The 26179-nt window shown below is 43.1% G+C and overlaps 1 protein-coding gene across 2 annotated transcripts in view; it reads left to right on the top strand.

The window, feature by feature from the left end:
* The window catches only part of SEL1L3 (SEL1L family member 3), a 108110-nt gene that overhangs the window by 17770 nt on the left and 64161 nt on the right, over window positions 1-26179 (top strand). For both annotated transcript variants that reach the window (XM_061164498.1, XM_061164499.1), the window contains exons 3-6: window positions 13838-13964; window positions 15867-15988; window positions 16344-16459; window positions 18868-18926. In XM_061164498.1, the coding sequence (XP_061020481.1) occupies window positions 13838-13964; window positions 15867-15988; window positions 16344-16459; window positions 18868-18926 (424 nt within the window). The remainder of the gene's footprint in view (window positions 1-13837; window positions 13965-15866; window positions 15989-16343; window positions 16460-18867; window positions 18927-26179) is intronic.

The raw sequence follows: 26179 nt of genomic DNA, 5'->3' as shown, positions 1-26179 counted from the left end.
AACAATTCCCTCAGGGCAGTGTGGTGAGAATTAAGAGATGTGCTTAACACATAATCAACACTCAGTAAAAAGTAGTAGGCATAATGATAGAATGCAAACTGTATATTTTAACCCAAATGTCACAGGGTCACAGCCACTGAAGGATCAATGGAGGAGGCTCCTATGCCTTTTTTCAGCCTTCTTTAAGCACTGGGGTTGGAGGTCACTGGCTATGTGCATTTGGAAGAAGAGGGCTATAGTTCTCTCCTTTGTTGCAGGGGGCACCTTGCTGTGTGGATGTGGAGTGCCTGCCGGCTCTCTCCCCGTCCTGCAACGGGGAGCCTATCCAGGCATGCTCCCAGGCACTCACCCCGAGCCTGGTCGTGTTTGTTAAAGTGGGACCCTATGATCATCTGTAACAGAATCACCCAGGGCTTTTGTTGCAAATGCAGATTCCCAGTCCTCATCTATTTCCTGCTTAGACAGGATCTGTAGGGTGTCTGACCCTGGAATTCATATTTTAAATACATTTCCATGACTCTGATGCACCTTAAAGCTTAAGAATCCTGGGAGCGATAATAGAGCTGGTGGGACTTTGGGTTGAAGTGGCTGGACCCCCAGGCAGACGTGGAGGGTGGAGGAAATCCAATAGCAGTGAATATTTCCTGGGGTCACTCCCAAACAACCCTGCATATAATGAAAATAGAATGGACCAAAATAACCATGTGGTATATAGTTGGTCAGAGGCCACTTGCTGTAGAACCAACACATTTGGCATTTAAAAATACTCTTTATTTTGAAATAAATAGAGATTTGCAGGAAGTTGCAAAAATGGGAGTGAGTCCTTGTTTATTTCTCCCAGCTCCCACTAACTGACATCTTCCATAACTAGAGTCCAATATCAAAACCAGGAAACTGACGCTGATCTAATACCCCTAACTAGACTGCAGACCTTTTTCAGAGTACACCTGTTTTTACAAGCACTTTTGTGTATGCATAGTTCTAGACAATTTCATCCTACATTTTACTTTATAGTCCTCTTCTGTGCCTGGTTTATGTCTGAGCAGTGCTTTCAATGTAGAAAAATCTAGAAGAAGAATCCCTTTTCTGTCTTTCTGTGTGTGTGTAAGTGTGCACATTGAGGGTAGGGTGGGATGGGCAGTTAAGCCTCTGAAATAGCCAAGCTGCATGCATTTTGATGATCCGTGTGCATCCCTCTTCCAGGCAGGGCCCCATGCTAGCATCTGTCTGGAATGCCTTCCGCGGGGATACCTAATTTGTTAAGGAGAAGGCAGCACGGGGCGCAAGCAGCCACAGTTTTGCTTTGCCTCCGATTGATTTTGTCAGGGCTTAATGATTCCATTTCATGTTTGGCAAATCACATATTTCTCATTGAAGAGTGACTGAATCTCAAGCTGGAAGTTTTCAAATGAAGTCATTTATGAACCGGCTGAGTTCTTAGGGTGCCCGAACATACCCTTAAAATGCGAAACGTCTTTTCTTTCTTTTGTTGTTCCTTCTCAGTAGTCACTGGGTTCAGGAACAGCACAGTGGGTTTTTTTTCTCCCCACCTCCTTCAGACCATTACTTTTGGGGCGAGAACCAGTCTAATAAAGGCATAATGCGGAAGGAAACCTTTTTTTATAAGAGTCAAAGTCACTGACAATGGTGGGGTGGGGGTGGGGGGGCGCTGCTCCATCCACCCGCAAAACCAGCTAGTTGCCGGGCTGAGGTTTGTTCACCAGGAAAGGGGAGCACTTCCCCGCCCTGTCTTAAAAAGGAAATCAAAAGAGAGTCTGCCACAAGGCCCGTGGAAAGTGTCCACGACCTTTGTTCTTGATATCAGCGGCGCAATGGAAGGGGGCCAGGCCTCTGGCTGGTTCCCAGCAGGGGCTTCTTTATTCTGCTCTTGAAGAACGAGAGTCAAGTCGGAACAGCAAGGTGGCATTAGGGCGCCGCGGGGGCGCTTTCATGCCTGGCCCCATGGCAGTCTGCCGCCAGCCCTGGTGTGGAGTGGGGGGGACCTGTTCTGTATCAAGTGCCTGCTGCCCTACAGGAGCTCTGCGTCTGAACTAAGTGCCCCCTGACTCGCTTGCATTTTCTTTTCTCTTTATGAAGAGAGAGCCCAGTCTCGGCGCACACACGTTCCGTCTGTGTGGTTGGAGCGCCCCTCCACCTAAAGCCTTCAGTTAGGCTTCCGGGGCCAGAGCTGTGCGCCCTGACGCGCTTTGCAGCTCATCTCCCGTGCTGGGATTGTGCCAGGCCGGCCGGTGGGCTGGTTTTGGGTGGAGGTGCAGCCGGCTTCCGTCCAGCCCTGCTGGGTCAGCCTACCCCGGATCAGAAGCTGGCAGCCTTTCAGGACACGTTTGTGCCAAGGCTCGGCCACGTGCCCTGCCAATGCACCTGTTCCTGCCCTCAGCCAATAGATCCACCCTGCCCGGGCCCGCTGATTGTCTGTTCCCTCGGGGGGGGGACACCGGGCATTATCTGCTGCCCTGTCACATGTGTGCCTGACTCACACATGAGCTCACCCAGAGAAAGAAATCAACCGCTCGGGCTGGGTGGCTCCAGGGGCGCACCTGGACTGCGCGTTCTGTTGTGAGAGGTCAGCTGGCTCTGGGGCCTCCGTCTTCAGCCCCGACCGCGTATTCAATCGCTGTTCACCCCGTGTCTGCTGTCATCCTGGTCTAAGCCCCCATTGTCCCTGTCTGGATTCTGGCCGCAGTCTGCAGATGGCCTCCCCACTGGCCCTCGTCCCCCTACGCAGCGGCCCCTGATGGAGGAGGGAAGGATCACCCACGTCCCTGAGCATGGCCAGTGGAATCTGTCCCTGTCCCCTTAACCGGCCTCATCTCCTGCCGCGCTCCGCCTTGCCCCTCTGTTCCAGCCATGCAGGCCTGCTTGCTTCTCCGTTGATGTACCAAGTTCATTCCCGCTTTGAGACATTTGCATCACTGTCCCCTCCCCCTAACATGCTCCTCCCCCAGATCGCTGTGTGACTTGCTCTCTTACCTCCTGGCAACCTCTGCACGAATGTCATCTTCCTGGGGACAGCTCCCGGGACCACCTTATCTAAGATGGCAGCCCTGCCCGGGTGCGCCCGCCACACCGGTATCCACCGTTTATTTCCTTCATGACCTTAGCACCCCCAGGCCTTGTAATTCAATGTACTGAATGGTTTATTTGCCTGGGGAGTGTCTCTGTACTAGTGCACAGGCTCCACAAGGCCTGGTTTATTTGGTTCTGGTGCCCAGTGTGACACCCCGTACATAGCAGGCACGTGACAACTGCTTGCTGATTGAGGGATGAGGGCTCTTAGCCAAGAGGCAGGGACCTTGCCTCTCTTAGCTTATGTGTGGCCATCACACTGTGACAGCCGTCTCACATGGCCATGCTAGGGAGCGTGTGGGGCGGGGTCAGCCGTGTGCCTTCCCTAGGGCCTGTACACACTGGGGCTTCCTGGGTGGAGACCGTTTCCACTGTGCTGGTTAAGGCTGCAGTGATTCTCCTTTGCAACTACCCATGAGCCCACCTTCACCCTGCACCTGCCCTCTAGTTCGAGTCTGTGATCCCTCATCTGTAATGCCTTGGCTAATGCATCTCTTTTTATTGGAAGCTGCCACCCTGCCCCTGCCCCTCAACACTCTCCCAGCCCCACGCCACCTTTCATGTTTTCCTAGCAAAATCATAGTCATATTTCAGTAGTCCGCTCAAATTTTCTACTTCCCCACAAGGGTTTCTCTTTTCTTTTCTTTCCCTTTTTGATCCTCAAATCGGAAACTAGCTTTCTGCCCTCCAGCTTCCTCTAGTTCTCTCTTGGTACTCACCACCCCTTATGATGTGTATCATGTTCAATTCCATAAAGACTGACTGAACACCTATCCTGTGCCAATTTCTTTACTAGGTCTGGAGATTCAAAGATGCAGACGTGGTCCTTCTCTTTAAGGTGGTTATCCAGAAGTAAACACAGGTCCCAATAGTAACAGTCACTTTCCCTTACTCAGTGTGTGCCAGGAGCTGTGCTAAGGGCTTGTACAAGTATCTAATTTAATACCAGTGCACTACTGTCATTATTTATAGAGGAGGAAACTGACTCAGAGAACTAGAGTAATTTGTCTAAAGTCACACAGCTAATGATGGAGCTAGGACTTGAACTCAAGTAGTTTGTTTCCCAAACACCATACTTAACTACTAAGCTATATTGCCAGGGGATGTTGTGAAACTATTTATTTAAGTCACTTATTCATAGAAAAAAGTTACTGAGCAATCTGCATCTTAGGTACTTTGCAAGGGTTCTTCACAGAGGAAGTGACATTTGAACAGAATTTTTAAGAAGGAGTAGAGTTTCCATAGTCAGAAAAAGAATATAGAAAAGAACCCACCTGCTGGTGCAGGAGACATAAGAGGCACAGGTTGGATCCCTGAGTCGAGAAGATCCCCTGGAGGAGGGCGTGGCAACCCACTCCAGCAATCTTGCTTGGAGAATCCCATGGACAGAGGACCCTGGCGGGCTACAGTCCATGGGGTCACAAAGAGTCAGACACGAATGAAATAACTTAGCATGCACACACGCACATCCAGGCAGAAGGGAAAAAAAGAGAAGGGAATGCAGTCTGATGCGGGAATGGGGACGAGCCTGCAACCCTTGGAATGAGGGATGGCAAATGGGTTTCATCTTGCTTGCCAGCTCAGAGCAATGGGGGTGGCTACCTAGAGCACAGCGCTGAGAAGGATTCTGAGGCTGAGTCTGTGCTTAGTGAGAGACGCCGTGTGGATTGAGTACCAGTGCCTGCCACAGGGGGAAGTGTGGAGTAGCCACACTTGAGCTTTTGTTCAGGTAGAGTCTCAAGTATGAGGTGGGCAGTTCAGAAAAGACTGGAAAGGCAAGTTGGGGCAACACTTTGGAGTTCCTTAAATGCCATGCTCAGATGTAGCAAGCATTTTGTTCTGCTTCCACCTGCTGCGTGCTCAGTCCAACTCTGTGACCCCGTGGACTGTAGCCAACCAGACTCCTCTGTCCATGGCATCTCCAGGCAAGAATACTGGAGTGGACCGTCCTGCCTGCCTCCAGGAATCTCTTATGTCTCCTGCACTGGTACTTCCACCTAGATGAAGATTTTTCTGACTTTCCCTCTTAGGTCAGAAACTGGCCGTCTCCTTCTTCTCCACTCTCTTTTCCTGTCACTAAAAATTCATTCTCATTTTCAGACCCAATGGATTATAAGTAAGATTTCCTTATAACAAAATTTGTTTACAACAAAATCACGGAAGACTAAGTCAAATTTTGGAGACAGACTTTACGTGTCTCTGTGAAATTATCAGTTTATTCAGTGGAACAATTCAAGTTAATGATATGATGATGCTTTTTGTAATTATAAGAACTACAAATGTGACACTCTTAGAAACAAAAGAGACTTCTTTCTTTCCCCCAGGTAATCACTGTAGACTTGGGTTTTTCAGTAATACCATTAATGAATGCCTAGCGTCTGCATTGCCCGTTATGATTTTCAAGTCACTTTTTCCATGCACAGTGTCTCATTTAACTCTCATAAGAGCCCTGGGGGAGGACAGTATTCTCATTCTCTTTTTACAGAGGAGACAATTGAGGCTCCAGGAACTTGTTTAATGGAGTCCAAGTTCTTGGTTCTTTCAACTTTGCTAAGCTGCTTCTCTGACGTATGCTAACACAATTCCAACTCAGGTTCTAAATTAGAAGGAATACACTTTTTTCTAAGTTGAATTTTTACTGACATGAATCACCCTGTTTTCCTCACCCACTGGACTTTGCCTCTTTGAAGTGGATTGAACTGCTGGGGTGCCCAGGGCAGGCAGGCCTTTGCATGTGGCAGGCTCCTTCTCCCTGCCTGCTGGAAATGCCCAGAGATGTTGTTCTTTTCTCTTGTAGCCAACAAAGTAATACATGTACCTGGTTAAAAAATTCAGAGAGTGTTAAAGGGTTTGGAAAAGTGAAAAGTGAAGTCGCTCAGTCGTGTCCGACTCTTTACGACCCCATGGACTGCAGCCTCCCAGGCTCCTCCGTCCATGGGATATTCCAGGCAAGAGTACTGGAGTGGGTTGCCATTTCCTTCTCTAGGGGATCTTCCCGACTCAGGGATTGAGCCTGGGTCTCCTGCATTGCAGGTGGACGCTTTATCCTCTAAGCCACCAGGGAAGCAAAATTCCTGCCTGCCCCACTCTTTTGGTCCTATTTCTTAGAGGCAAGCTCGATAACACTAGATTCTGTGTTTCCTTCCAGGGATGTTCTCTGCCCATATAATCGTTAGGCTGATAGACCCTTCTCTTCATACTCACGTGGGAAGATACTAAAGATTCTGCTTTGAGCCCATTAACAATATGGCAGAAATTTTTTCTATGTCAGTACAGGAAACACGACCACATTCTTTGCAATAGCTCCCTAGCATTGCATTGCCTGACAGTCCATAATTTATTTGCCCTGTCCCCTGCTGATGGTCATGCAGGTCATCTCTAGTCTTTTACTGTTAGCAACAAGGTTTCTGTAAGCACCTTTGTACATGTGTCTTTGTGCACACAAATAAATATATTTGGAGGATAAATTTCTGGGAGTGGAATTTATTTATACTTAAGACTCCTAGTGTTGAATATCTTTTTTTTTTTTCATTTATTTTTAAGTTGGAGGCTAATTACTTTACAATATTGTAGTGTTTTTTGCCGTACATTGACATGAATCAGCCATAGATTTACATGTGTTCCCCATCCCGATCCCCCCTCCCGCCTCCCTCCCCATCCCATCCCTCTGGGTCTTCCCAGTGCACCAGCCCTGAGCACTTGTCTCATGCATCCAACCTGGGCTGGTGATCTGTTTCAATGCTATTCTTTCAGAACATCCCACCCTCGCCTTCTCCCACAGAGTCCAAAAGTCTGTTCTGTACATCTGTGTCTCTTTTTCTGTTTTGCATATAGGGTTATCATTACCATTTTTTAAAATTCCATATATATGCGTTGGTATACTGTATTGGTCTTTATCTTTCTGGCTTACTTCACTCTGTATAATGGGCTCCAGTTTCATCCATCTCATTAGAACTGATTCAAATGAATTCTTTTTAATGGCTGAGTAATATTCCATTGTGTATATGTACCATAGCTTCCTTATCCATTCATCTGCTGATGGGCATCTAGGTTGCTTCCATGTCTCCTAGTGTTGAATATCTTATAGGCTTCCTTTGGCACTCACTTCATTGCCTAGTACCCTTTGCAGGAAGAAATTCCAACCTAAATCATACTTGCTAGAAAGTAGAATTTTTTGTTCCCAGGCTTTGGCTTTAAGGACAATAAAACTCCCAATCACCACTGCCTGTTTAGTGTCCTGTATTTGGAAAGTAGATTGAATTATCATCATTCTAACTTTACTTCTCTGGGTTGGAAAATCTTAGCTTATTTTCCTCCAAGTTCCCCTTACAGACTTTTAGCCTCAGGAACATCTCTTGGAGAAGAAAATGGCAACCCACTCCAGTAGTCTTGCCTGGAAAATCGCAGGGATAGAGGGATCTGGTGGGCTATAGTCCATGGGGTTGCAAAGAGTCAGACACGTCTGAGCAACTAAACAACAACAAAACAATGAATTCTTTGCCTCAAGACTATCTCTAAAGAAAAGTGAAAGTGAAAGTCACTCAGTGGTGTCCGACTCTTTGCCACCCCATGGACTGTAGCCTGCCAGGCTCCTCTGTCCATGGAATTCTCCAGGCCAGAATAGTGAAGTGGGTAGCCGTTCTCTTCTCCAGGGGATCTTCCCAACCCAGGGATCAAACCCAGGTCTCTCTCTCCCATTGCAGGCAATTCGTTATTGTCTGTGCCAGAACTTATCCACAAAAGGACTGAGGATATCAGCTGCATCACTGTGGTGTATTTGAAGCTCATCCTGAATAGGGCTTTGTTATGTAGAAACAGGAACTTCCCCAAAGCAGGTGTCCCTGTCAGGGCTCTGAGCATTCTGTTGAACTAGAGAATGGGCTGTGTAACCCCCCAGCCATCCCACTTAGAGTGATAACAGTTCAATTCAGTCACTCAGCTGTGTCCAGCTCTTTGCATCCCCATGGACTGCAACACACCAGGCTTCCCTGTCCATCACCAACTCCTGGAGCTTGCTCAAACTCATGTCCATCAAGTCGGTGATGCCATCCAACATCTCATCCTCTGCATTCCCCTTCTCCTCCTGCCTTCAGTCTTTCCCAGCATCAGGATCTTTTCCAATGAGTCAGTTCTTTGCATCAGGTGGCCAAAATATTGGAGCTTCGTCTTCAGCATCAGTCCTTCCAATGAATATTCAGGACTTATTTCCTTTAGGATGGACTAGTTTGATCTCCTTGCTGTCCAAGGGACTCGCAAGAATCTTCTCCAATGCCAGTTCAAAAGCATCAATTCTTTAGCACTCAGCTTTCTTTATAGTCCAACTCTCACATCCATACATGACTACTGGATAAATCATAGCTTTGACTATATGGACCTTTGTCAGCAAAGTATATGGATCTTTGTTAGCAAAGTAATGTCTCTGCTTTTAAATACGCTGTCTAGGTTGGTCATAGCTTTTCTTCCAAGGAGCAAGCCTCTTTTAATGTCATGGCTGCAGTCACCATCTGCAGTGATTTTGGAGCCCAAGAAAATAAAGTCTCTCACTGTTTCCATTGTTTCCCCATCTATTTGCCATGAAGTGATGGGACCACATGCCATGATCTTAGTTTTCTGAATGTTGAGTTTTAAGCCAACTTTTTCACTCTCCTCTTTCACTTTCATCAAGAGGCTCTTTAGTTCTTCTTTGCTTTCTGCCATAAGGATGGTGTCATCTGCATATCTGAGGTTATAGATATTTCTCTCAGCAATTTTGATTCCAGCTGGTGCTTCATCCAGCCCGGCATTTCACATGATGTACTCTCCATATAAGTTAAATAAGCAGGGTGATAACATACAGCCTTCACGTACTCCTTTCCCAATTTGGAACCAATCCGTTGTTCCATGTCTGGTTTAACTGTTGCTTCTTGACCTGCATACAGATTTCTCAGGAGGCAGGTCAGGTTGTCTGGTATTCCCATCTCTTGAAAAGTTTTCCACAGTTTGTTGTGATCCACACAGTCAAAGGCTTTGGCGTAATCAATAAAGCAGTATATGTTTTTCTGGAATTCTCTTGCTTTTTCAATGATCCAATGGATATTGGCAATTTGATCTCTGGTTCCTCTGGCTTTTCTAAATCCAGCCTAAACATCTGGAAGTTCATGGTTCACGTACTGTTGAAGTCTGGCCTGGAGAATTTTGAGCATTACTTTGCCAGCGTGTGAGATGAGTGCAATTGTACGGTAGTTTGAACATTCTTTGCCATTGCCTTTCTTTGGAATTAGAATGAAAGCTGAACTTATCCAGTCCTGTGGCCACTGCTGAGTTTTCCAAATGTGATGGCATATTGAGTGCAGCACTTTCACAGCATCATCTTTTAGGATTTGAAATAGCTCAACTGGAATCACCTCCACTAGCTTTGTTTGTAGTGATGCTTCCTAAGGCCCACTTGACTTCACATTCCAGGATGTCTGGCTCTAGGTGAGTAACCACACCATCATGATTATCTGGGTCATGAAGATATCTTTTTTGTATAGTTCTTCTGTGTATTCTTGCCACCTCTTCTTAATATCTTCTGCTTCTGTTAGGTCCATACCATTTCTGTCCTTTTTTGTGCTCATCTTTTTTTTTTATATCACTCAGGGTGATATATATTTTTTAAAATATTACTCAGGGTGATATTCAAAACATTTAAGAAATAGTACGGGGTGGTGGGCCCAGGAAGGCTCCTGCAGGCACTGGCCCTGGTGCTGAAACAGGATGTGCTGAATATCCTTACTGAGCCAGATTCTACTCTGAAGGAGAAGCCAGAGTGGGTATTGTGTGTGTGTTGGGGCACATCATCTCAACAATATGGACATATTTCAGTATTTTAACAACCAGTATAGCCGCACATGGGCATGCCAGCTGAACATCAGCCTAGTTCTCTCTGGAAGGACTTGTGAGATGTGATGTGGTTTAATAACGAGCACATTGGTTTGCAGTGGGAGACCAGGTTTGAGTCATATCTGGGTCTCTTATTAGTTATATGACCTTTAACAAGACATGAACACTTCTCTTGTCTCCAAATGAAGGAGTTTCACCATGTTGAATCTAATGCTTCTTCTTGCTCTAAAATTTGAGGAAACAAAGCAATAAAAGTGGCCAAAGGAGTGGGTTCCAAACCTGAACTGTTTCTATTGCATTTTGTGTTTATGTCACAATGATGCCTCTTCCCCATGTAACTTTCTCATTCAAGATTAGCCAAAGAAATGGATTTGGGGGAAGGATCTGAAAAAATAGACATTTAATTTTTGACTTGAGGAGCATGGGGAACATTGTAGAATTATGGAACATGTTGGGTGAAAGAGACATAGATTCAGATCCTGATTTGGCCACAGCTGTGTTCATTTGTTCATTCATCCATCCACTCCCTAAATGTTTTTTGAGCCTCTATCATGTTTTGGCCACTGTTCTGGCTCTGAGGATGGATTAAAGAATGAAGTAAAGTCCTTGCTGTCTTGGAGCTTACATTCTATGTCAGCAATTAATTTAACCTCTTTGAGCCCATGTTTTGAACTCAAGTTTTCCTACCTGTAAATCCTTCAATAGGCAATGGCATTGTTACTGCTATTTCCCGTTTAATGCCTATGACAATCATCACAAATCAATTGAAGCACTCCAAGCAGCCAGTCAGTTACTAGAGGATGTTGTTTATCCTGGGCTAATAGTTTATGTTGATGCATTTTCTGTAGATGAATTCTCAAGTCTTTCCCTACTCCAAAATTTTTCATTCTTACTTAGTTGTGTCTGACTCTTTGTGACCCCGTGGGCTATAGCCCACCAGGCTCCTCTGTCCATGGAATTTTACAGGCAAGAATACTGGGGTGGGTAGCCATGCTTTTCTCCAGGGGAATCTTCCCAACCCAGGGATCAAACCTGGGTCTCCCGCATTGCAGGCAGACTCTTTACTGACTGAGCCACCAGGGAAGCCCAGTTTTTCATTCTTATTCATTATTTCTAATGAAATGGGAAGACAATATTGTACTGAGGGAAACTAATAGAACTCCAAATCATAGAACTATTATTAAAGCTACAGATTTTACAAGAAAACCATCATCACTTTGGTTTTGTTGGACACAAAAGATATGTGTTATTATAAAATTATTTTAGATCTTTGGGTCTTAGATTTTGCCTCCACAGTCTTTTGCTGCAAGTTCTCCTATTCAACTAGCTTTACTTTGATCCCTGGATAAAGGAAAGGCTCATCAACATTCACTTTTGACTCCTTTTGCTTTGGAAACCTCCTTTATGAAACCTCCTTTTACTGTAGGCAGGTGGGGCAGAATCAAATCCTGCTCATTCTGATAAATTTTTCTACGATATACTAGATAACTCAACAGCAATCACCAGCAGAAGGCTTCCCAGGGGCTAACGTGGCCAACTGGTCTCCTATGTTTTGCTCACCACAGTGGAAGCCAGCCAAGTTTGGGCTGATATCAACAGCTTGGTCAGTTTTTTTTCCCCTGGATTCTGAAGACACCCTTGTAGTATTTCCATTTCTAATCCTCTTTCCCGGCTCCCATAACTGACCAGCATGTCCAACGTGCCCACATCGAGCTCAAATTGCAAAGAAAAAAGTTTGAAGTATTTCTGTTGGAATTAATAACTCCACCCTTTGGGGTTTCTAAATGTATCTCTGAGACTATGAAAACATCGCTCTTATGATTTCCAAGTTATAATGAACTAGAGGTACCTCTTTATATAGTGAAGCATTTTTCCCCAATGAGGAATGAGAGCTGGGGTGTCCTCTATCCCAGGCTGCGGCTCCTATAATTTTTGCCAATACTGTCATTTGGTAACTTGCCCAGAAGTCAACTCTTCCCTCTCTAAGAAGACCAGGAAAACAGATTATTGCCTCCATTTAAATAGACCTTTAGACCAAGGAGCATTTTAAGAAAGAGAAAAGATGATCTTTATTTCTAGGTTGAACTCAGTGAATTAATTTTTCTTTGAAGTGGAGTGGAGTATGGGAAATAAAAAATCCATACTAACCTTGTAGACCTTAAATACAGATGAAATAACTCAGTTTTCCCTGTAAGATTTGTTACAGATACTCCTCTTTTCTAGAGCCACAGAACTCTCCCACATGTGCAAAGTAAAGTGGAAGACTCTCTAGTTTTTTTGTTTTTTGATTCTTTTTAAAAAATTAGTTATTTTTAATTGAAGGTTAATTGCTTTACAGTATTGTGTTTTCTACCAAACATCAATATGAAACATCCATAGGTTTACTCATGTCCCCTCCCACTTGAACATCCTTCTCACCTCTCTCTCCATCCCACCCCTCTAGTTCGTTACCAAAGACTCTAGTTTTAAAGGGTATAATGTTTTGCCTTAACAAAAGAAACCATTCATTATACACAATTCCACTGGTTACACAACAATTTCAATATTTAATAGAAGATTATTTAACTTAATTTCAATATGCAGTCATTAAAAGAAAAGAAATAGAAGCAGTAGAGAGAATTAGTAGCATATATATCACCAAATTGGGCTGAAACCTACATCCAGACTTGAACAGTGCTGGGAAGTCCTGAATGACAGCAATCTGCAGCCCTAGTTGGGAAAAGGGTCCTGGGCCGAGTGTTCACTCCGCAGGTAAGAATTCAAACTGCAGTTTTCCCGGTTCTCACTTACAGCCTCAGGCTGCAAACTGATATCATCATTGGTTTGCATGCAAAAATGCAGCTCTGGTTTTTCTTTAACTTTTACAATGCCCTTTGTTTCACCTTGTGAGTCAGAAGGCTTCTTAGATCCCAAGTGAAAAAGTGAAAGTTGCTCAGTCGTGTCCGACTCTTTGCAACCCCACAGACTACACAGTCCATGGAATTCTCCAGGCCAGAATACTGGAGTGGGCAGCCATTCCCTTCTCCAAGGGATCTTCCCAACCCAGGGATCGAACCCAGGTCTCCTGCATTGCAGGCAAATTCTTTACCAGCTGAGCCACAAGAGAAGCCCTAGGAGGCTCAAGAAATTCCAGGACCCACTCCCTTTCTTATTTAAAGTGCAACTTGACTTGCTGAAAAACTATATATATATATATATATACATATTTAACAGCAGTATTGACCATAGTAAATGCTACTTAAGTGTTAACTGTTAGTATTACTGGAAAAAATCCTGATGCTGGGAGGGATTGGGGGCAGGAGGAGAAGGGGACGACAGAGGATAAGATGGCTGGATGGCATCACTGACTCGATGGGCATGAGTTTGAGTAAACTCTGGGAGTTGATGATGGACAGGGAGGCCTGGCGTGCTGCGATTCATGGGGTCGCAAAGAGTCGGACATGACTGAGCGACTGAACTGAACTGAACTGAACTGTTAGTATTATTACACAATTTCAAAATGCTTTTCGTAGCATAGACAGGCGGGATGTAAGGTGGTTAAGCACATAGAATCTAAGCTGGAAACTTGAAATTTCATTCTACTACTTATTAGCTCTGTTACCTTAGGCAAGTTACTTTATCTCTCTATACTTCAGGCTTTCCCTCTGTAGAGTGGGACTAATGAAGACGCCCCTTTGTAGGGTTGTATGGACATGAATTGAGATAGTTCTGCAGAGTGCTTCTTGGGTGCCTGGCATATATTCAGTGTGCTGTAAATGTTTGCTGATACTTTCAGACAATTCACTTAAATGTTTGATGGGAGCTAGGCATTAGGTTCCAGAAAGAATGTGATGTTGAAAGCCGTGTTTTTCTGGAAATAATTAAAAGGCAGCTGTCTTGCTGTTTACAGATGTGGTTACCCTCCTGGGATTTCTCTATGCCTCCAGTGGAGAAAACACAGGCATTGTGAAGAAGTTCCTGAGATTTCAGAATCGAGAGCTGGAGGCCACTCGACGCCAGCGGATAGATTACCCAGTGTAAGAAGGGGCTGGTGATGGGGGGCCAGTGCGGCCATAGTGTTCTTTTTATCTGAGGACCAGGGCAGGCTGATCTGACTCAGACACTTAGTCACTCAATCATGTCTGACTCTTTGTGACCCCAAGGACGGTAACCCACCAGGATCCTCTGTCCATGGGATTTTTCAGGCAAGAAATACTGGAGTGGGTTGCCATTTCCTTCTCTAGGGGATCTACCCGACCCAGGTATTGAACCTGCATCTCCTGTGTCTTCTGCATTGCAGGCAGATTTTTCACCCACTGAACCATCCGGGAAGTCTAGAGCAGGCTAGTGGACCCACTTAGGAGGACCTACCTCTGTATTTACGCTTTGAGGAAATGATGAGATCTACATAGCTTAGGCAGAATTGTGGACCCAGAAACTTCAATGCATTTGGAAATCATTCTCTCACTTGGCAACCCTCAGTTTGCCTGGGAGTGACTGGTATGCCAGTCCTGGGAATGACCTAAGTAAGGGCGTCAGGTGTTGGAGCCTGAGGCTTTGCAAGGTGTCAGATGCAGCCAGCCACAGCCCTGCCAGATTGCAACCTTTGCTTTGCTTTTTCTGCCTTGGAAGATTGGATGAGCTGCTTGAAATCTCACAACTTCTGATCTCCTCCATTGATTTCAGCAAAACCCAGATATATATATTTTTTTCTTCTGCTGAATTGAAGATGCTGAAAATGGCTCGTGGTTCACCTCAGACCGGATGGATTCAGCAGAGTGATTTAATTCTTCCCATGCTGCTGGCTGTAGAAAGATCTTGAGTCACTTTACTAAGCGTATGTTCTTGCTAAGCTTCCTTGTAATAACTTATCTTCATGAGCTTGCTCAGCTGGGTGGGTCAGGAGGGAGCTGTGTGGCACCATCTGTTTCTGTATCTTATCACTGATTTGGAGGCCAGATTATAAAGCCCAGAATATTCTAATATTCTAAGGTCTTGTTGGGATGAATCCCCAAAGAACCTGGGGCCACTGCCACTTTAACCCAAACTGTGAATTGGTTTTTGGGAAAATGGAGAGCATTCTCTGTGCTGGTTTTGACCTTGATTCATGTTTAACTCACAAAACACAATTGCTCTCAGCTCATCTTTAAACTGCTGGTCACTAGCACAATGCGTGACATCAAGCAAGTGTTCAAACAGCAAATATTTGTTGAATGATTGGTGGATCACAAAGCTTGACTAAAATATTTCCTCTTGAAGTTGACTACTGTTATTTTATCCTCACTTGGCAAATCACAGATGGACAGTATATTTTTTTTCAACTAAAATAGCCTTTGTCCAGAAATGGAACAATTAGAGTAGTTGCTCCATATCGGTCAGCCGGAACTGTGATACCAAACAACCTCATGTGTGCATTAAAATAGTATCTCTGGGTCCTATTAGCATATGGCAATGCCATTTGCAGATTATGACATGTTTCTGCCTTAGGGCTTTTATCTTTGAAAGAAACGAAATTGCTCAAAAAGCCCTAATTATGTTTTTTTTTTTTTTTTAATCATTGAAATTAGAATAGCTTCTTATCAAATCACCTCTTATTAAAACCCAGATTTTTAGTCTGTGTCTGGCTTTATAAGCCTTAATCAAGTATTCAAATGGCAGGTCCGTGTGATTCTCAAAAAGGCATAGGAAGAGTTTTTGGTGCAAGGTACAATGCCTGCTAGTTTTGTACAGTGACGCTTAACTCCTGTCTTTTGCAGTTACTATAACTACCACCTTTGTTTCTAAAATCAAGCTTTGCAAGCGGATCTCCCAAGATGAGCACGAAGGCAAATTCATCCCTTCAATGGAAAAAAAGCAATTTACTTGGTCATTGTTAACTATAATTACCTGTTCTTGGATGATATCAATCTGCAGAATTTTTTTTCTCCTCACTCTTGCAGGTTAACTGTTTCATTGTGGCTTTATTTACTCCATTATTGCAAGGCCAATCTCTGTGGGATTCTGTACTTTGTTGATTCTAATGAGATGTATGGCACACCTTCTATATTTCTTACTGAAGAGGGTAAGTATGAAATAGAATCTTTAGAAAGATAGTGTGGCTTTCTTACACTCTGTCTTTTGGCCAATATGTCTTTCTAGAATAAGGAATGTTGTCATTGTGGCAATGCAGTAAGAATGATGGTTTCCAAATATGGACTTCAAGTTCAACTTTTTCTGGAAGCTTAAAACAAACATTTTCAATACAGACGAATGCACTTAGGTGTTTTTTGTTGTTTTGTTTCGTTTTGCTTTTATTTAAAGGAAGAAGGAATATGATCTAGTCATAGCTTTTTTGGAAAATCACTGAAAAGATATAGCCACTTTCTTCACTTCTAAGTATTCTTTGTCATTTTCACAAACTTTTGTTTTCTCTTTAGGCTACTTGCATATTCAAATGCATCTTGTCAAAGGAGAAGACCTTGCTGTAAAAACGAAATTCACCATACCTTTGAAGGAGTGGTTTCGCCTGGATATCTCTTTTAATGGTGGCCAGGTACCAAGAGCATGTTCCATCATGAATCATATCAGCACTGTTGCTTAACTTAAGCATCGCTGTAAAGTCAGGGAGCTAGGAAATCTGCAAAAACAAATTTGTGGTAACTGATAAACTTTTACAACCATAACACTTTTTTTAAATAAAAATTTTATAGTTGGAAGCTTAAATCATAAGCATTCTATCCCATTTAACTAACTTTTAAAGTGCTTTTTTTGACTATATTGTGAATGAGTAAATAATACATCTAGCTATAAAACCACAATTGTGTAAGCAATTCAAGCCTTTTTTCCTAGCAAGATAGGCTTTGAGGAGATAAATGGTAAAACAACCTTGGCCATATTTATATAGTGTTATCAAATCTACAACTTTTTTATAGGAAATATATTGGTTAACTCAGCCAAGAAATGGTTTGACTGTTTTTGGCAGTGAAAACAATTGCTTGTGTTTGACATTAAACAAATAATAACCAACAAACCTGAGTGATAATTCTGGTGAGGCAGACGTTCTTTATCTACTTTGTACTACAAAACACTGCATATAATAGTTTCAAGCACGTATAACACAGATTTTATGGATTATGGCAAATCTCTTGTTATTAATGAAGATAATTCCATTCCTTTATATTGTTATATATGATATTGGTGTACTGCCTTTTTTCTGGTTACTTTCTTATCAGCTTTTCTTACTGATTTGTGATTTTCTGATAACCAAACTGGAAAAGACGTTTTGTTTGTCTTCTGTGTTAGAGCATACACAGACCTCCCTTGGTGGTTGGGTTTAGCACATTTCCTTTTTCTGAAGAGAAGAGAAATTGGGTCAGTCCTTGTAGCTTAACTGAGGAGAGTCTGTGAGATACTAGCTGGCATTTTTTGTATGTTTGCTTCCTTAATGTTGTTAGATATTGACATTGCTGCGGGCCGAGTTTTAGCGTCTCATTTGCATGAAGATTATGATGGCATTATAGCTTGGTTGCCGCTTTCTCTTAAGGTCAGCTCGGTACCTTATAGCACTTAGGTATCAAATCATCAGAGCAAATCACAGACCTTATTTTATACCTGCTGTATGCCAGGCACTATGATCAAGGAGCTTAGAGGCTATTTATGAAAGTCACATAGAGCAGGTAAAGGGTGTCATGAGGTGAGCCTAATTGCCAAATGATTCATAGTCATTTGAGGAAGAGAGACATCCAACTTCATGCTGGGATGCTCAGGGAAGGTTTCCTAAAGAAGGTTCCTACGGATGGGGAACAGTTTAAATGGAGAAACAAAGAGAGGATATTTTAGCCCATCATTGAATGCTCACTTCCAATTTCTTCTTGCCATGCAGCATGGCGTCATTGAAGTTTTTTAAACAGAGGAGTAAATCAAAGTAATCCTTTAACTAATGGCAGAGTATATGATTGGGTAAAGCAGGAGAGAAGAGTTAGGAAAACCAGATGGAGTAGAAAGAAAAAAAAAAAAGCTAGACTTTTTTTTTTAGTAGACATTCACCATTTGCCCTTTTTTCTTTGCATCCCATCTGCTCTCCCTGATACCCATAGGTTCCAAAATGATACTTAATTGTTTTTCTACAGAAAATCCAGCTCTATGGTAAGACCATTATATTCATTACTTTGACTAAATGGACACTTTGGCCTAAAGTAAATGATTGGTTTAGAAAAACAATGGGTCTGAGTCATTTTTTTCTCTGAAACAACATGGTGTCTATGGCTGAATTGGACTGCTTTATCTGGCTTAGCTTTTCTTTCAGAGACATGGTGTTGGAGCTACATGTTTGAGAATCTAGTTAAGCCAGAATGTGTTTTCTGAACGCTTGCTCTGTGGTAGCACTGCGGAGTCAAAGAGCCCCCTAACCTTAAGGGCTTATGTTGTAGTCCAGACACGAGAAGAATGCATGACAACTAACAACATTCACGATGAAAACATTGTCACCACTGAAGTGATGGTGGCGATTCTTAGTGCTGAGGGAGAGCAAGTGGGAAGCTGTAGTGTATGAAGAATGTTCATTCCCAGACTTGTTTTACCTGCTAAGGCTCTTCTGGAATCACAAGTCCAGGTCAAGGACTCCTCGTAGTATCTTACACCTTTCTTTGTCTTTCTATGCAACAAGCTTTCAAGCACGAATTCACCAAAAGAATCTCTTGACCCAAAGTCTGGAAGTGTCTGCAACCCCCTGGGGGAAACTGCGTTAGAGATATTTTTATCATCTCAAGTCATTTGGAGAAATTAAATTTCTTAAGTCTCAAAATATACATAGGGTTAGTAAACTGCTATTTTGTTTTTTTGCAGAAACTGATCAAACAAAAGACCATGAAGCATATTTTATGAGTAACTCATCCCCAGGACTGTATGTATGGTGTGGGGTCTGGAGGCATTACTAATCCTTGTGTATTTCTCCCAACATAGATAGTAGTAACCACCAGCAGTGGGCAGGATTTGAAAGACTACCATAATCAGACCATTAGGTAAGTGTGGCTTTTCATTTGTGTCAAAATTTTCTGGATGAGGGTTAAGGAACCTTCCTGTGTTAGCCCAGCACCCTAATGTTATTCCTACCCCATCTGATTCAGCTTTTCCAAGCATGGATTGTAACTAGTCTGCCTTGAAGTTAATCTTTGTACTTTTTTTTTTTTCTTTTTTAAATGCCCACAAACTCTCCTTGTTTTCTCCACAACCTTCTTTCTTTTTCTCCCCCTAGCAAGAGAAACTAGTTCTATCTCCAGATCTCATTGTAAATTCTTCCTTTCATAGCTCTGCATAATTCGTGTTCTTTGAAAATTATCGTTCACAAAGGATTCTAGAAAACGAATCAAAGTATTAATGTTGCTTATTGGGAGGGGTTGATAACTTTGACTTAGTGTAAAACATAAAAGCAGACAGCCTTCGTATTTATGTTTATAATCAAAATTTGAAATGTATGTAACTATTGATATTGGGCTAACTTTTCATCTTTACATAATCATTCTCTACAAGAGTTACAGAAACTGAGAATTGGGTCTTTTTCCTTGTATGTCATAATTTTAACTTGCTTCTGCATCCCGGATTCAGAGTGGGTTTTATAGTGGTAGAGCCATGGGGAATGTATTCTTTGGAACTCAGGATACCTCATCATGGCACCGTGAAAGGAAGAATTTACAATGAGATCTGGAGACAGAAATAGTTTGTTCAGTTGCTCAGTCATGTCCAACTCTTTTGAGACCCCATGGACTGTAGCCTACCAGACTCCTTTGTCCATGGGATTTTTCAGGCAAGAATACTGGAATGGGTTGCCATGCCCTCCTTCATGGGATCTTCCCGATCCAGAGATTGAACCTACATCTCCTGCATTGGCAGGCGGATTCTTTACCACTAAGCCTCCTGGGAAGCCCCTGTATATTTGTGTGTGTATGTGTGTGTGTGTGTGTGTGTGTGTGTGTGTAAAACAGAAACAAAAATTAGTAGCTTTGTATTTTGTATGTATAATTTTAAAAAACTTACCAGAGGAATTCCCTGGCACTCCATTGGTTAGGACTCTGGACTTCCTCTGCACCAGAGGAAGAATCAGTCCCTACACGAGGCACAGAATCAGTCCCTCATCTGGGAATTGAAATCCCGAATGCTGTGTTGTATGCCCAAAAGAAAAAAAAAGAAAATCAGGACTGTTGGGCACTTTGGCTGAGGGGTGGCAAAGTGGTTCATTCCTTCATCCTTTAGTCATTTCACAACACCAAGCATAAAACAGTCTCTCCAAACAGGCTCTGTTCACTCAGAGTCCCTGAGCAGTCCAAATTTTCTTGGAAACCAATTATTAAAGAAAGGAAAGCAAAGAGGGGTGATGACAGCAGAATAGGGATCATACACTCTACTTTCCTCCCCCACCATTTCTCTTTACATTTAAATCAAACAATTATTTCAGGCCCTGGGCACATAGACCAATTCTTATGTCCATGACCAGATTAATGGATTAGAGTTACCGAGAGAGGCTAAGGCAGTGGTATTCCTTAACTTACGAGGAGAAAGTCAGGGGTGACTGGATGGCAATATTGAAGCACAGAGGCCAAGATCTTAGGACAGAGCAGAAGTCCCAAGGGCACCAGGTGGATTTAGACCAGTCAGGAAGAATTCAATAGATAGGAGTTTTGTTATATAATGGGCGACCACGGGCTCTTCTATGAAGACTTTGAGAATAGGAAAGTCAGGGAGTTTACTCTGGAGAGACAGATGATGTGTGGCCCCTTTGGAAATCTCTGCAAGTGCCCTGTTCTGCCCCAGAAATGGTTTTTAAAAGTTATTTATTTATTTATGTATTTTCGGCTGTGCTGGGTCCTCATTGCTGTGTGGACTTTCTCTAGTTACAGCGAGTGGGGGCTACTCTCTAGCTGCAGCGCTCGGACATCTCATCTTGGTGGCCACTCTTGTTGTGGAACACAGGCTTTAGGACGCACGGGTTCAAAAACTGGTGCACAGTTGCCTGTGGCATGTGGAATCTTCCTGACCTGGGAGTAAGCCTGTGTCCTTTGTGTTGGCAGTTGCATTCTTAACCACTGGACCACCAGGGAATTCCTGACCCAGAAATTAAGAGTTTGCATTTCAGGATGTAGAGTCTAAAATAATACCTGCCCTTTCTCCCCTAACACCCATTTCCAACCTCAGACACTTTTGACAACCAATTGAATTTCATAAGCTTTTTTTTTTTTTTTCATTTTCTATGTCAAGGCTTCCTTTCTTTTTAAATCCCCAAACTGTAGCTGCTGACATGAGTGGATGAATCACAGTAAGATCCTGAGCTAGGACTGGGGTAAGGCGAGGAGGGCACGTTCCACGTAAAATTTAAGGAGGCCCCCCAAAACTTAGTGATTATGTTATATTGCCAAGGCTGCCAGAACACAGTACCACAAACTGAATGACTTGTGCTAAGTCACTTCAGTCATGTCCAACTCTTTGCAACCCCCTGGACTGTAGCCTGCCAGGGTCCTCTGTCCATGGGATTCTCCAGGCAAGAATACTGGAGTGGGTTGGCATGCCCTCCTCCAGGGGATCTTCCCATCCCAGGGATGGAACCTGTGTCTCTTATGTCTCCTGCAATGGCAGGAGGGTTCTTTACCTCTAGCATCACCTCTTTAAGCAAGAGAAATTTATTGCCTCTCAGTTATAGAGGTTGGAGGGCCAAGATCTAGGTGTTGGCAGAGCCACGCTCTCTCTGCAGGCTCTAGGGAAAGTGCTGTTCTAAGCTTCTCTCCAGCTTCTAATAGTTCCTTGGCTTGTGGCAGCATAACTCCAATCCTCACATGACATTTTCCCTGTGTGTCTGTCTTTGTCCAAATTTCCACTTTTTCTAAGGTTTACCAATCATACTGGATTAAAGTCCACCCTATTCTAGCACGATCTCATCTTAGCTAACTGTATCTGCAATGACCATATATCCAAATAAGGGCCTATCCATACTGGGGGTTCAGATTCAACATATGCATTTTACAGAGGGCACAATTCACCTCAAAACAATCTTCATAATAAATAACATTTAACATAGTGTTTTAAAAATCAGGATTAATGTAAAGAATCCTTGAGGCACAGAGTAACAGAATTTTCTTTAATATTTATTTGGCTGTGCTGAGTCTTAGTTGTGGCATGTGGGATCTTTTTAGTTGCTACATGTGAGATCTAGTTCCCTGACCAGGGATTGAACCCAGGCCCTCCACGATGGAAATACAGAGTCTTAGCCACTGGGCCACCAAGAACATTCACAAAATAACAAAATTTTAGGTAAAGACAGAACCAGTATGATCACATAGGATTCCAGAGTTCAAGACTGATGTTCAGGTACATAGCAACTCAACATCCCAGTGAAAGCTTTGAAATGGTTCCTTACTTGGGCATACTGGCAGGATCCAGGCCCAAGACTGCCCTTCACCACTATCTCAGCTGCTCATCCTGTACCCCTGGGGTACCCCCACTACCACCACCATCAATAGAACAACTAAAGAGTTAATCTTGGGTCCACCTGGGATTCCTGTGGTTAGATATTTTTGAAATATCATTTACCAGAGAGATTTCAGAATGGGCCAAGTCAGTACGCTTTACACATCAAATATTTCAGGTGTTTATAGGTGTTCCAAGCAAAGTCTCTTAATCCTCCTTTTATTTGTTCTTATAATGTAAACACAATGATAGCTGTTATCCTACAAAAGTGGTGTAGGAAGATCAGTAATTAAGTGCTGAGAAGTACAGTCCTGCCCTGCATGAAAAGCTGCAGTGACAATTGCAGACCTGTCTTCTGTTGAATTCATTCATCCATCCATTTATCTATCCAGTATATATTCATTCATCCAACATATTTACCACATGCCTGACACAGTGCTGGATTCTGGGAATAAAACAATCAACAAGAATACAATCCATCCCTGCTTTTGTGGAGCTAAAAATTCTAGCCCGGGGAAGACAGATTTTAAACAATTATATTCGAAGTGACACTTAAGATGAGAATTACTTTAAGGGGTAAGAGGCTCATTTGAGGCTCTAAGTTCCCCTGCTATGGAACCCTTGAGCCAAAGCTGTTCCCTAATTTTGAGCGAAGCCTATTTAACGATGGAGGCAATCCGTTCCCACTGCCGGTTCCTTCACAGTAATAAACCAGGGCACTCTCCTATGTCCAGATAAGAGTAAAGATAGCTTGCCAGCGTGTCTGATGCTTGCGTGCAGAAAGGACAGGCTTGGGCTTTCGAACCATCTAGCTCAGCTTTTATGTCAGCAAAATTGATGACCATCAAACAATGCACAGAGCAAGGAATTTCTTACAATCTCGATGCAGCCACTGAGAATGTTACAGAAGAAAAATGTGGAAGGAGATGGAACTGAAAGGATCTATTAGTTGTATTATAATAATGACAAAAAATTACAAGCTAGTACCATAGGGATAAAGTAATTTATTGATTAATTGAGAATTCAGTTAAAGCAAAGATCCATAAAAATATTCCATAAGCATTTTATTTTAATTGAAACAATGGATATGTACATTCATTTGCCAGTCTTTCTAGTTATAGCCTTGCCTTTGAGTATGGATCTACTGATTGGAGTTTCTTGTGATCTTTCTGGCATAAACGGTACCCAATTTCTGTTTCTTCCAAATGAAAAGAAAACAAAGACACTTGTGAAACTATCGAAGCCCAAGATTCATCAGAATTTCTTCAGTTTCTTTTCTCAGCCTTTTCCAGCTGTCCTAATTCCATAAGAGCTTTTTTAGTAACCATTCTTTACTGAGTCTACCCAAAATATTCAACTTAATTTTTAAAGAATGAACATCTCTTTCTTCTCCATGCTTTTGGGATTACATAAGATTTAATTACATTGTAGGGTTACAATGACCAAACAGGTTTGGGAACAAACACATCTTATTCTTGGTAAGCACGAAAAAAGTGAAAGTGAGTGAGAGGTTTCCCTGTTGGCTTGGACGGTGAAGAATCTACTTGCAGTGCAGGAGACAAGGGTTTGGTCCCTGGGTCAGGAACAAGGAGACAAGGGTTTGATCTGCTTGCAGTGCAGGAGACAAGGATTTGATCCCTGGAGGAGGAAATGGCAACCCACTCCAGTTTTCTTGGCTGGGAAACCCCATGGACAGAGGGGCTGGTGGGCTACAGTTCATGGGGTCCCAGAGTCTGACATGACTGAGCGACTGTCACTTTTTCACATCTTACTCTTGGTAAGCATACAACTCAACAAACGGCAGCAAAAGTACGAGAGTGGACTAAGTTAATAATAATAACTGTAGTTAACAGTTACAGTGCCTACTATGTGCCAGGCATCGTTATAAATGCTTTGTCTAAATGCTAATTTCTCCCAGTGACCTTATGCGTGCGTGCATGCCAAGTCACTTCAGCTGTGTCTGACTCTGTGCAACCCTATGGACTGGAGCCCGCCAGGCTCCTGTGTCCATGGGGATTCTCCAGGTAAGAATACTGGTGTGGGTTGCCATGCCTTCCTCCAGGGGATCTTCCTGACCCAACATTGAACCCACATCTCTTATGTCTCCTGCATTGGCACATTCTTTACCACTAGTGCCACCTGTAGATAGGTACTAATAGTGTCTTCATTTAAAAATGAGAATATGAGGGTTCCAGAGAGTAACCTCAGCTGGCTAGTATCCATTATGTTGCAGGGATGGGCCATGAGGTGAGCTGGTGAGCTGGTTAAGCAGAGTTCTGTCATGAATGCTTCTACTTCAGAAGTGTTGCTTCGTGTCCATCAAGTGCTGGTATTACCTCCTCATGAGGGTAGTTGGAATGTTCAAATCTTTCAAGGGTCTTAAGAAGCAGAATCAGTTCACCACTCTCATAATAACTTTGTGGTCCTGCTTTTAAAAAAGAAGAAGAGACCATCACCTTCTCAGGACCCTTCAATCCTAAGATTCTGGAAAAAGAAATAGCAGGCAGTAAAGCATTTCTTTTCCACATTAGTTGCCTTTGCAGAAAGCTGATTTCTAAGGGTTCCCTCTGGCCGCCATAGGGTGATGCTGTCAGTGCCCATTTCTTCACCTTTGTGTCTTCCTTCCAGCCAGGAGTACCTGCTCAGGGTCGGGGTTCTGGCTGACAGTCCGCCCATCCTCTCTCCTGGGATGACCCTGGGTGGCCTGGCTTCTGTCCCAACCACTGGTGGCCACTCTGTCCCGTCTGCTTCACCCTGGCCCCTTGCTCCTGGCAGCCTGCCTGATGAGCTGTGTCCTTCCCTTCTGCTGCCATCTGCCCTCCCTGGCGCCTTCGTCTCTGCCTGGCTTCTCACTTGATGCCTGCCTTGACCCCCCCTTGCTGTTCACATATGCTCCTATGGCACCTTGTCCACCCACGCCTATTTTACTTTCTCAGTTGGTAGTAAATGCGCATGGTAGAAAAACCAAAACTATATGAAAAGGTCTATAGTTAGATGTTTTGCTTCTGTCTCTGCCCCCATCCACTCCATCCCCTAACCCTCATGCCAGGGGGCAATACTTTTTATTAGTTTCTTATATATCTCTGTCCAGAGTTTTTGTAAATGCAGATACAAAACAATCCATTCTTCTCTTTCTTGGACAAAATGTATATGTATTATTCTGCTCTTAACGTTTTTATCTTTTTCACTTAACAGTGTATTTTAGATATTTCTCCAGAGCTTTTTGTTCTTTTTTAAACTATGTAATAGAAGAGCTCATGCCTAAGACCCGTTGAATGGTGTGGGTACCAGTCCTTACTGACAGACATCTGGACTTTTCCAGTCTTTGGTGGATGTAAACAATGCTGCCAGAAATAGCTTTGTGTATTTTATTCATGTCAACCCATTTTCCTCCTCCATTTTCCTTCCTGATCCTTTGAGCCTTTCAAGACAAAGGGGACTTCCAATACGTCATCTGTGCTGACCTCTCATCTTTGGCCAAGTCCTTTGACCTCGCTATGGCCTCCTTCTCCTAACTCTGAATTTGACCTTGTTTCTTATCTAATAGGTTGTGTTTTTATTTTTCCCACATTCACCTTCTTCACCTCAACAAATTTTCTTTTTTTCTTTTAGAGTAAAATATTTCTATTTAAGATTAGCAATTACGCATAAATCCAGTGATTCTAAACAGTTTCACCAATATCAATAGTTGGCATGTATTGGATATCTGTGGTGGGCAAGGCACTTTGCTATTAATAGATGCTGTATGTTTTCAGTAAAGAATTTGCCTGCAATTCAGGAGACCTGGATTCGATCCCTGGGTCAGGAAGATTCTCTGAAG

Source organism: Dama dama, chromosome 17 (assembly GCF_033118175.1).
Source record: "Dama dama isolate Ldn47 chromosome 17, ASM3311817v1, whole genome shotgun sequence".
NCBI lineage: Eukaryota > Metazoa > Chordata > Mammalia > Artiodactyla > Cervidae > Dama > Dama dama.
The sequence above is the reverse complement of the archived record's forward strand: the minus strand, read 5'-3'. Positions and strand labels throughout refer to the sequence as shown.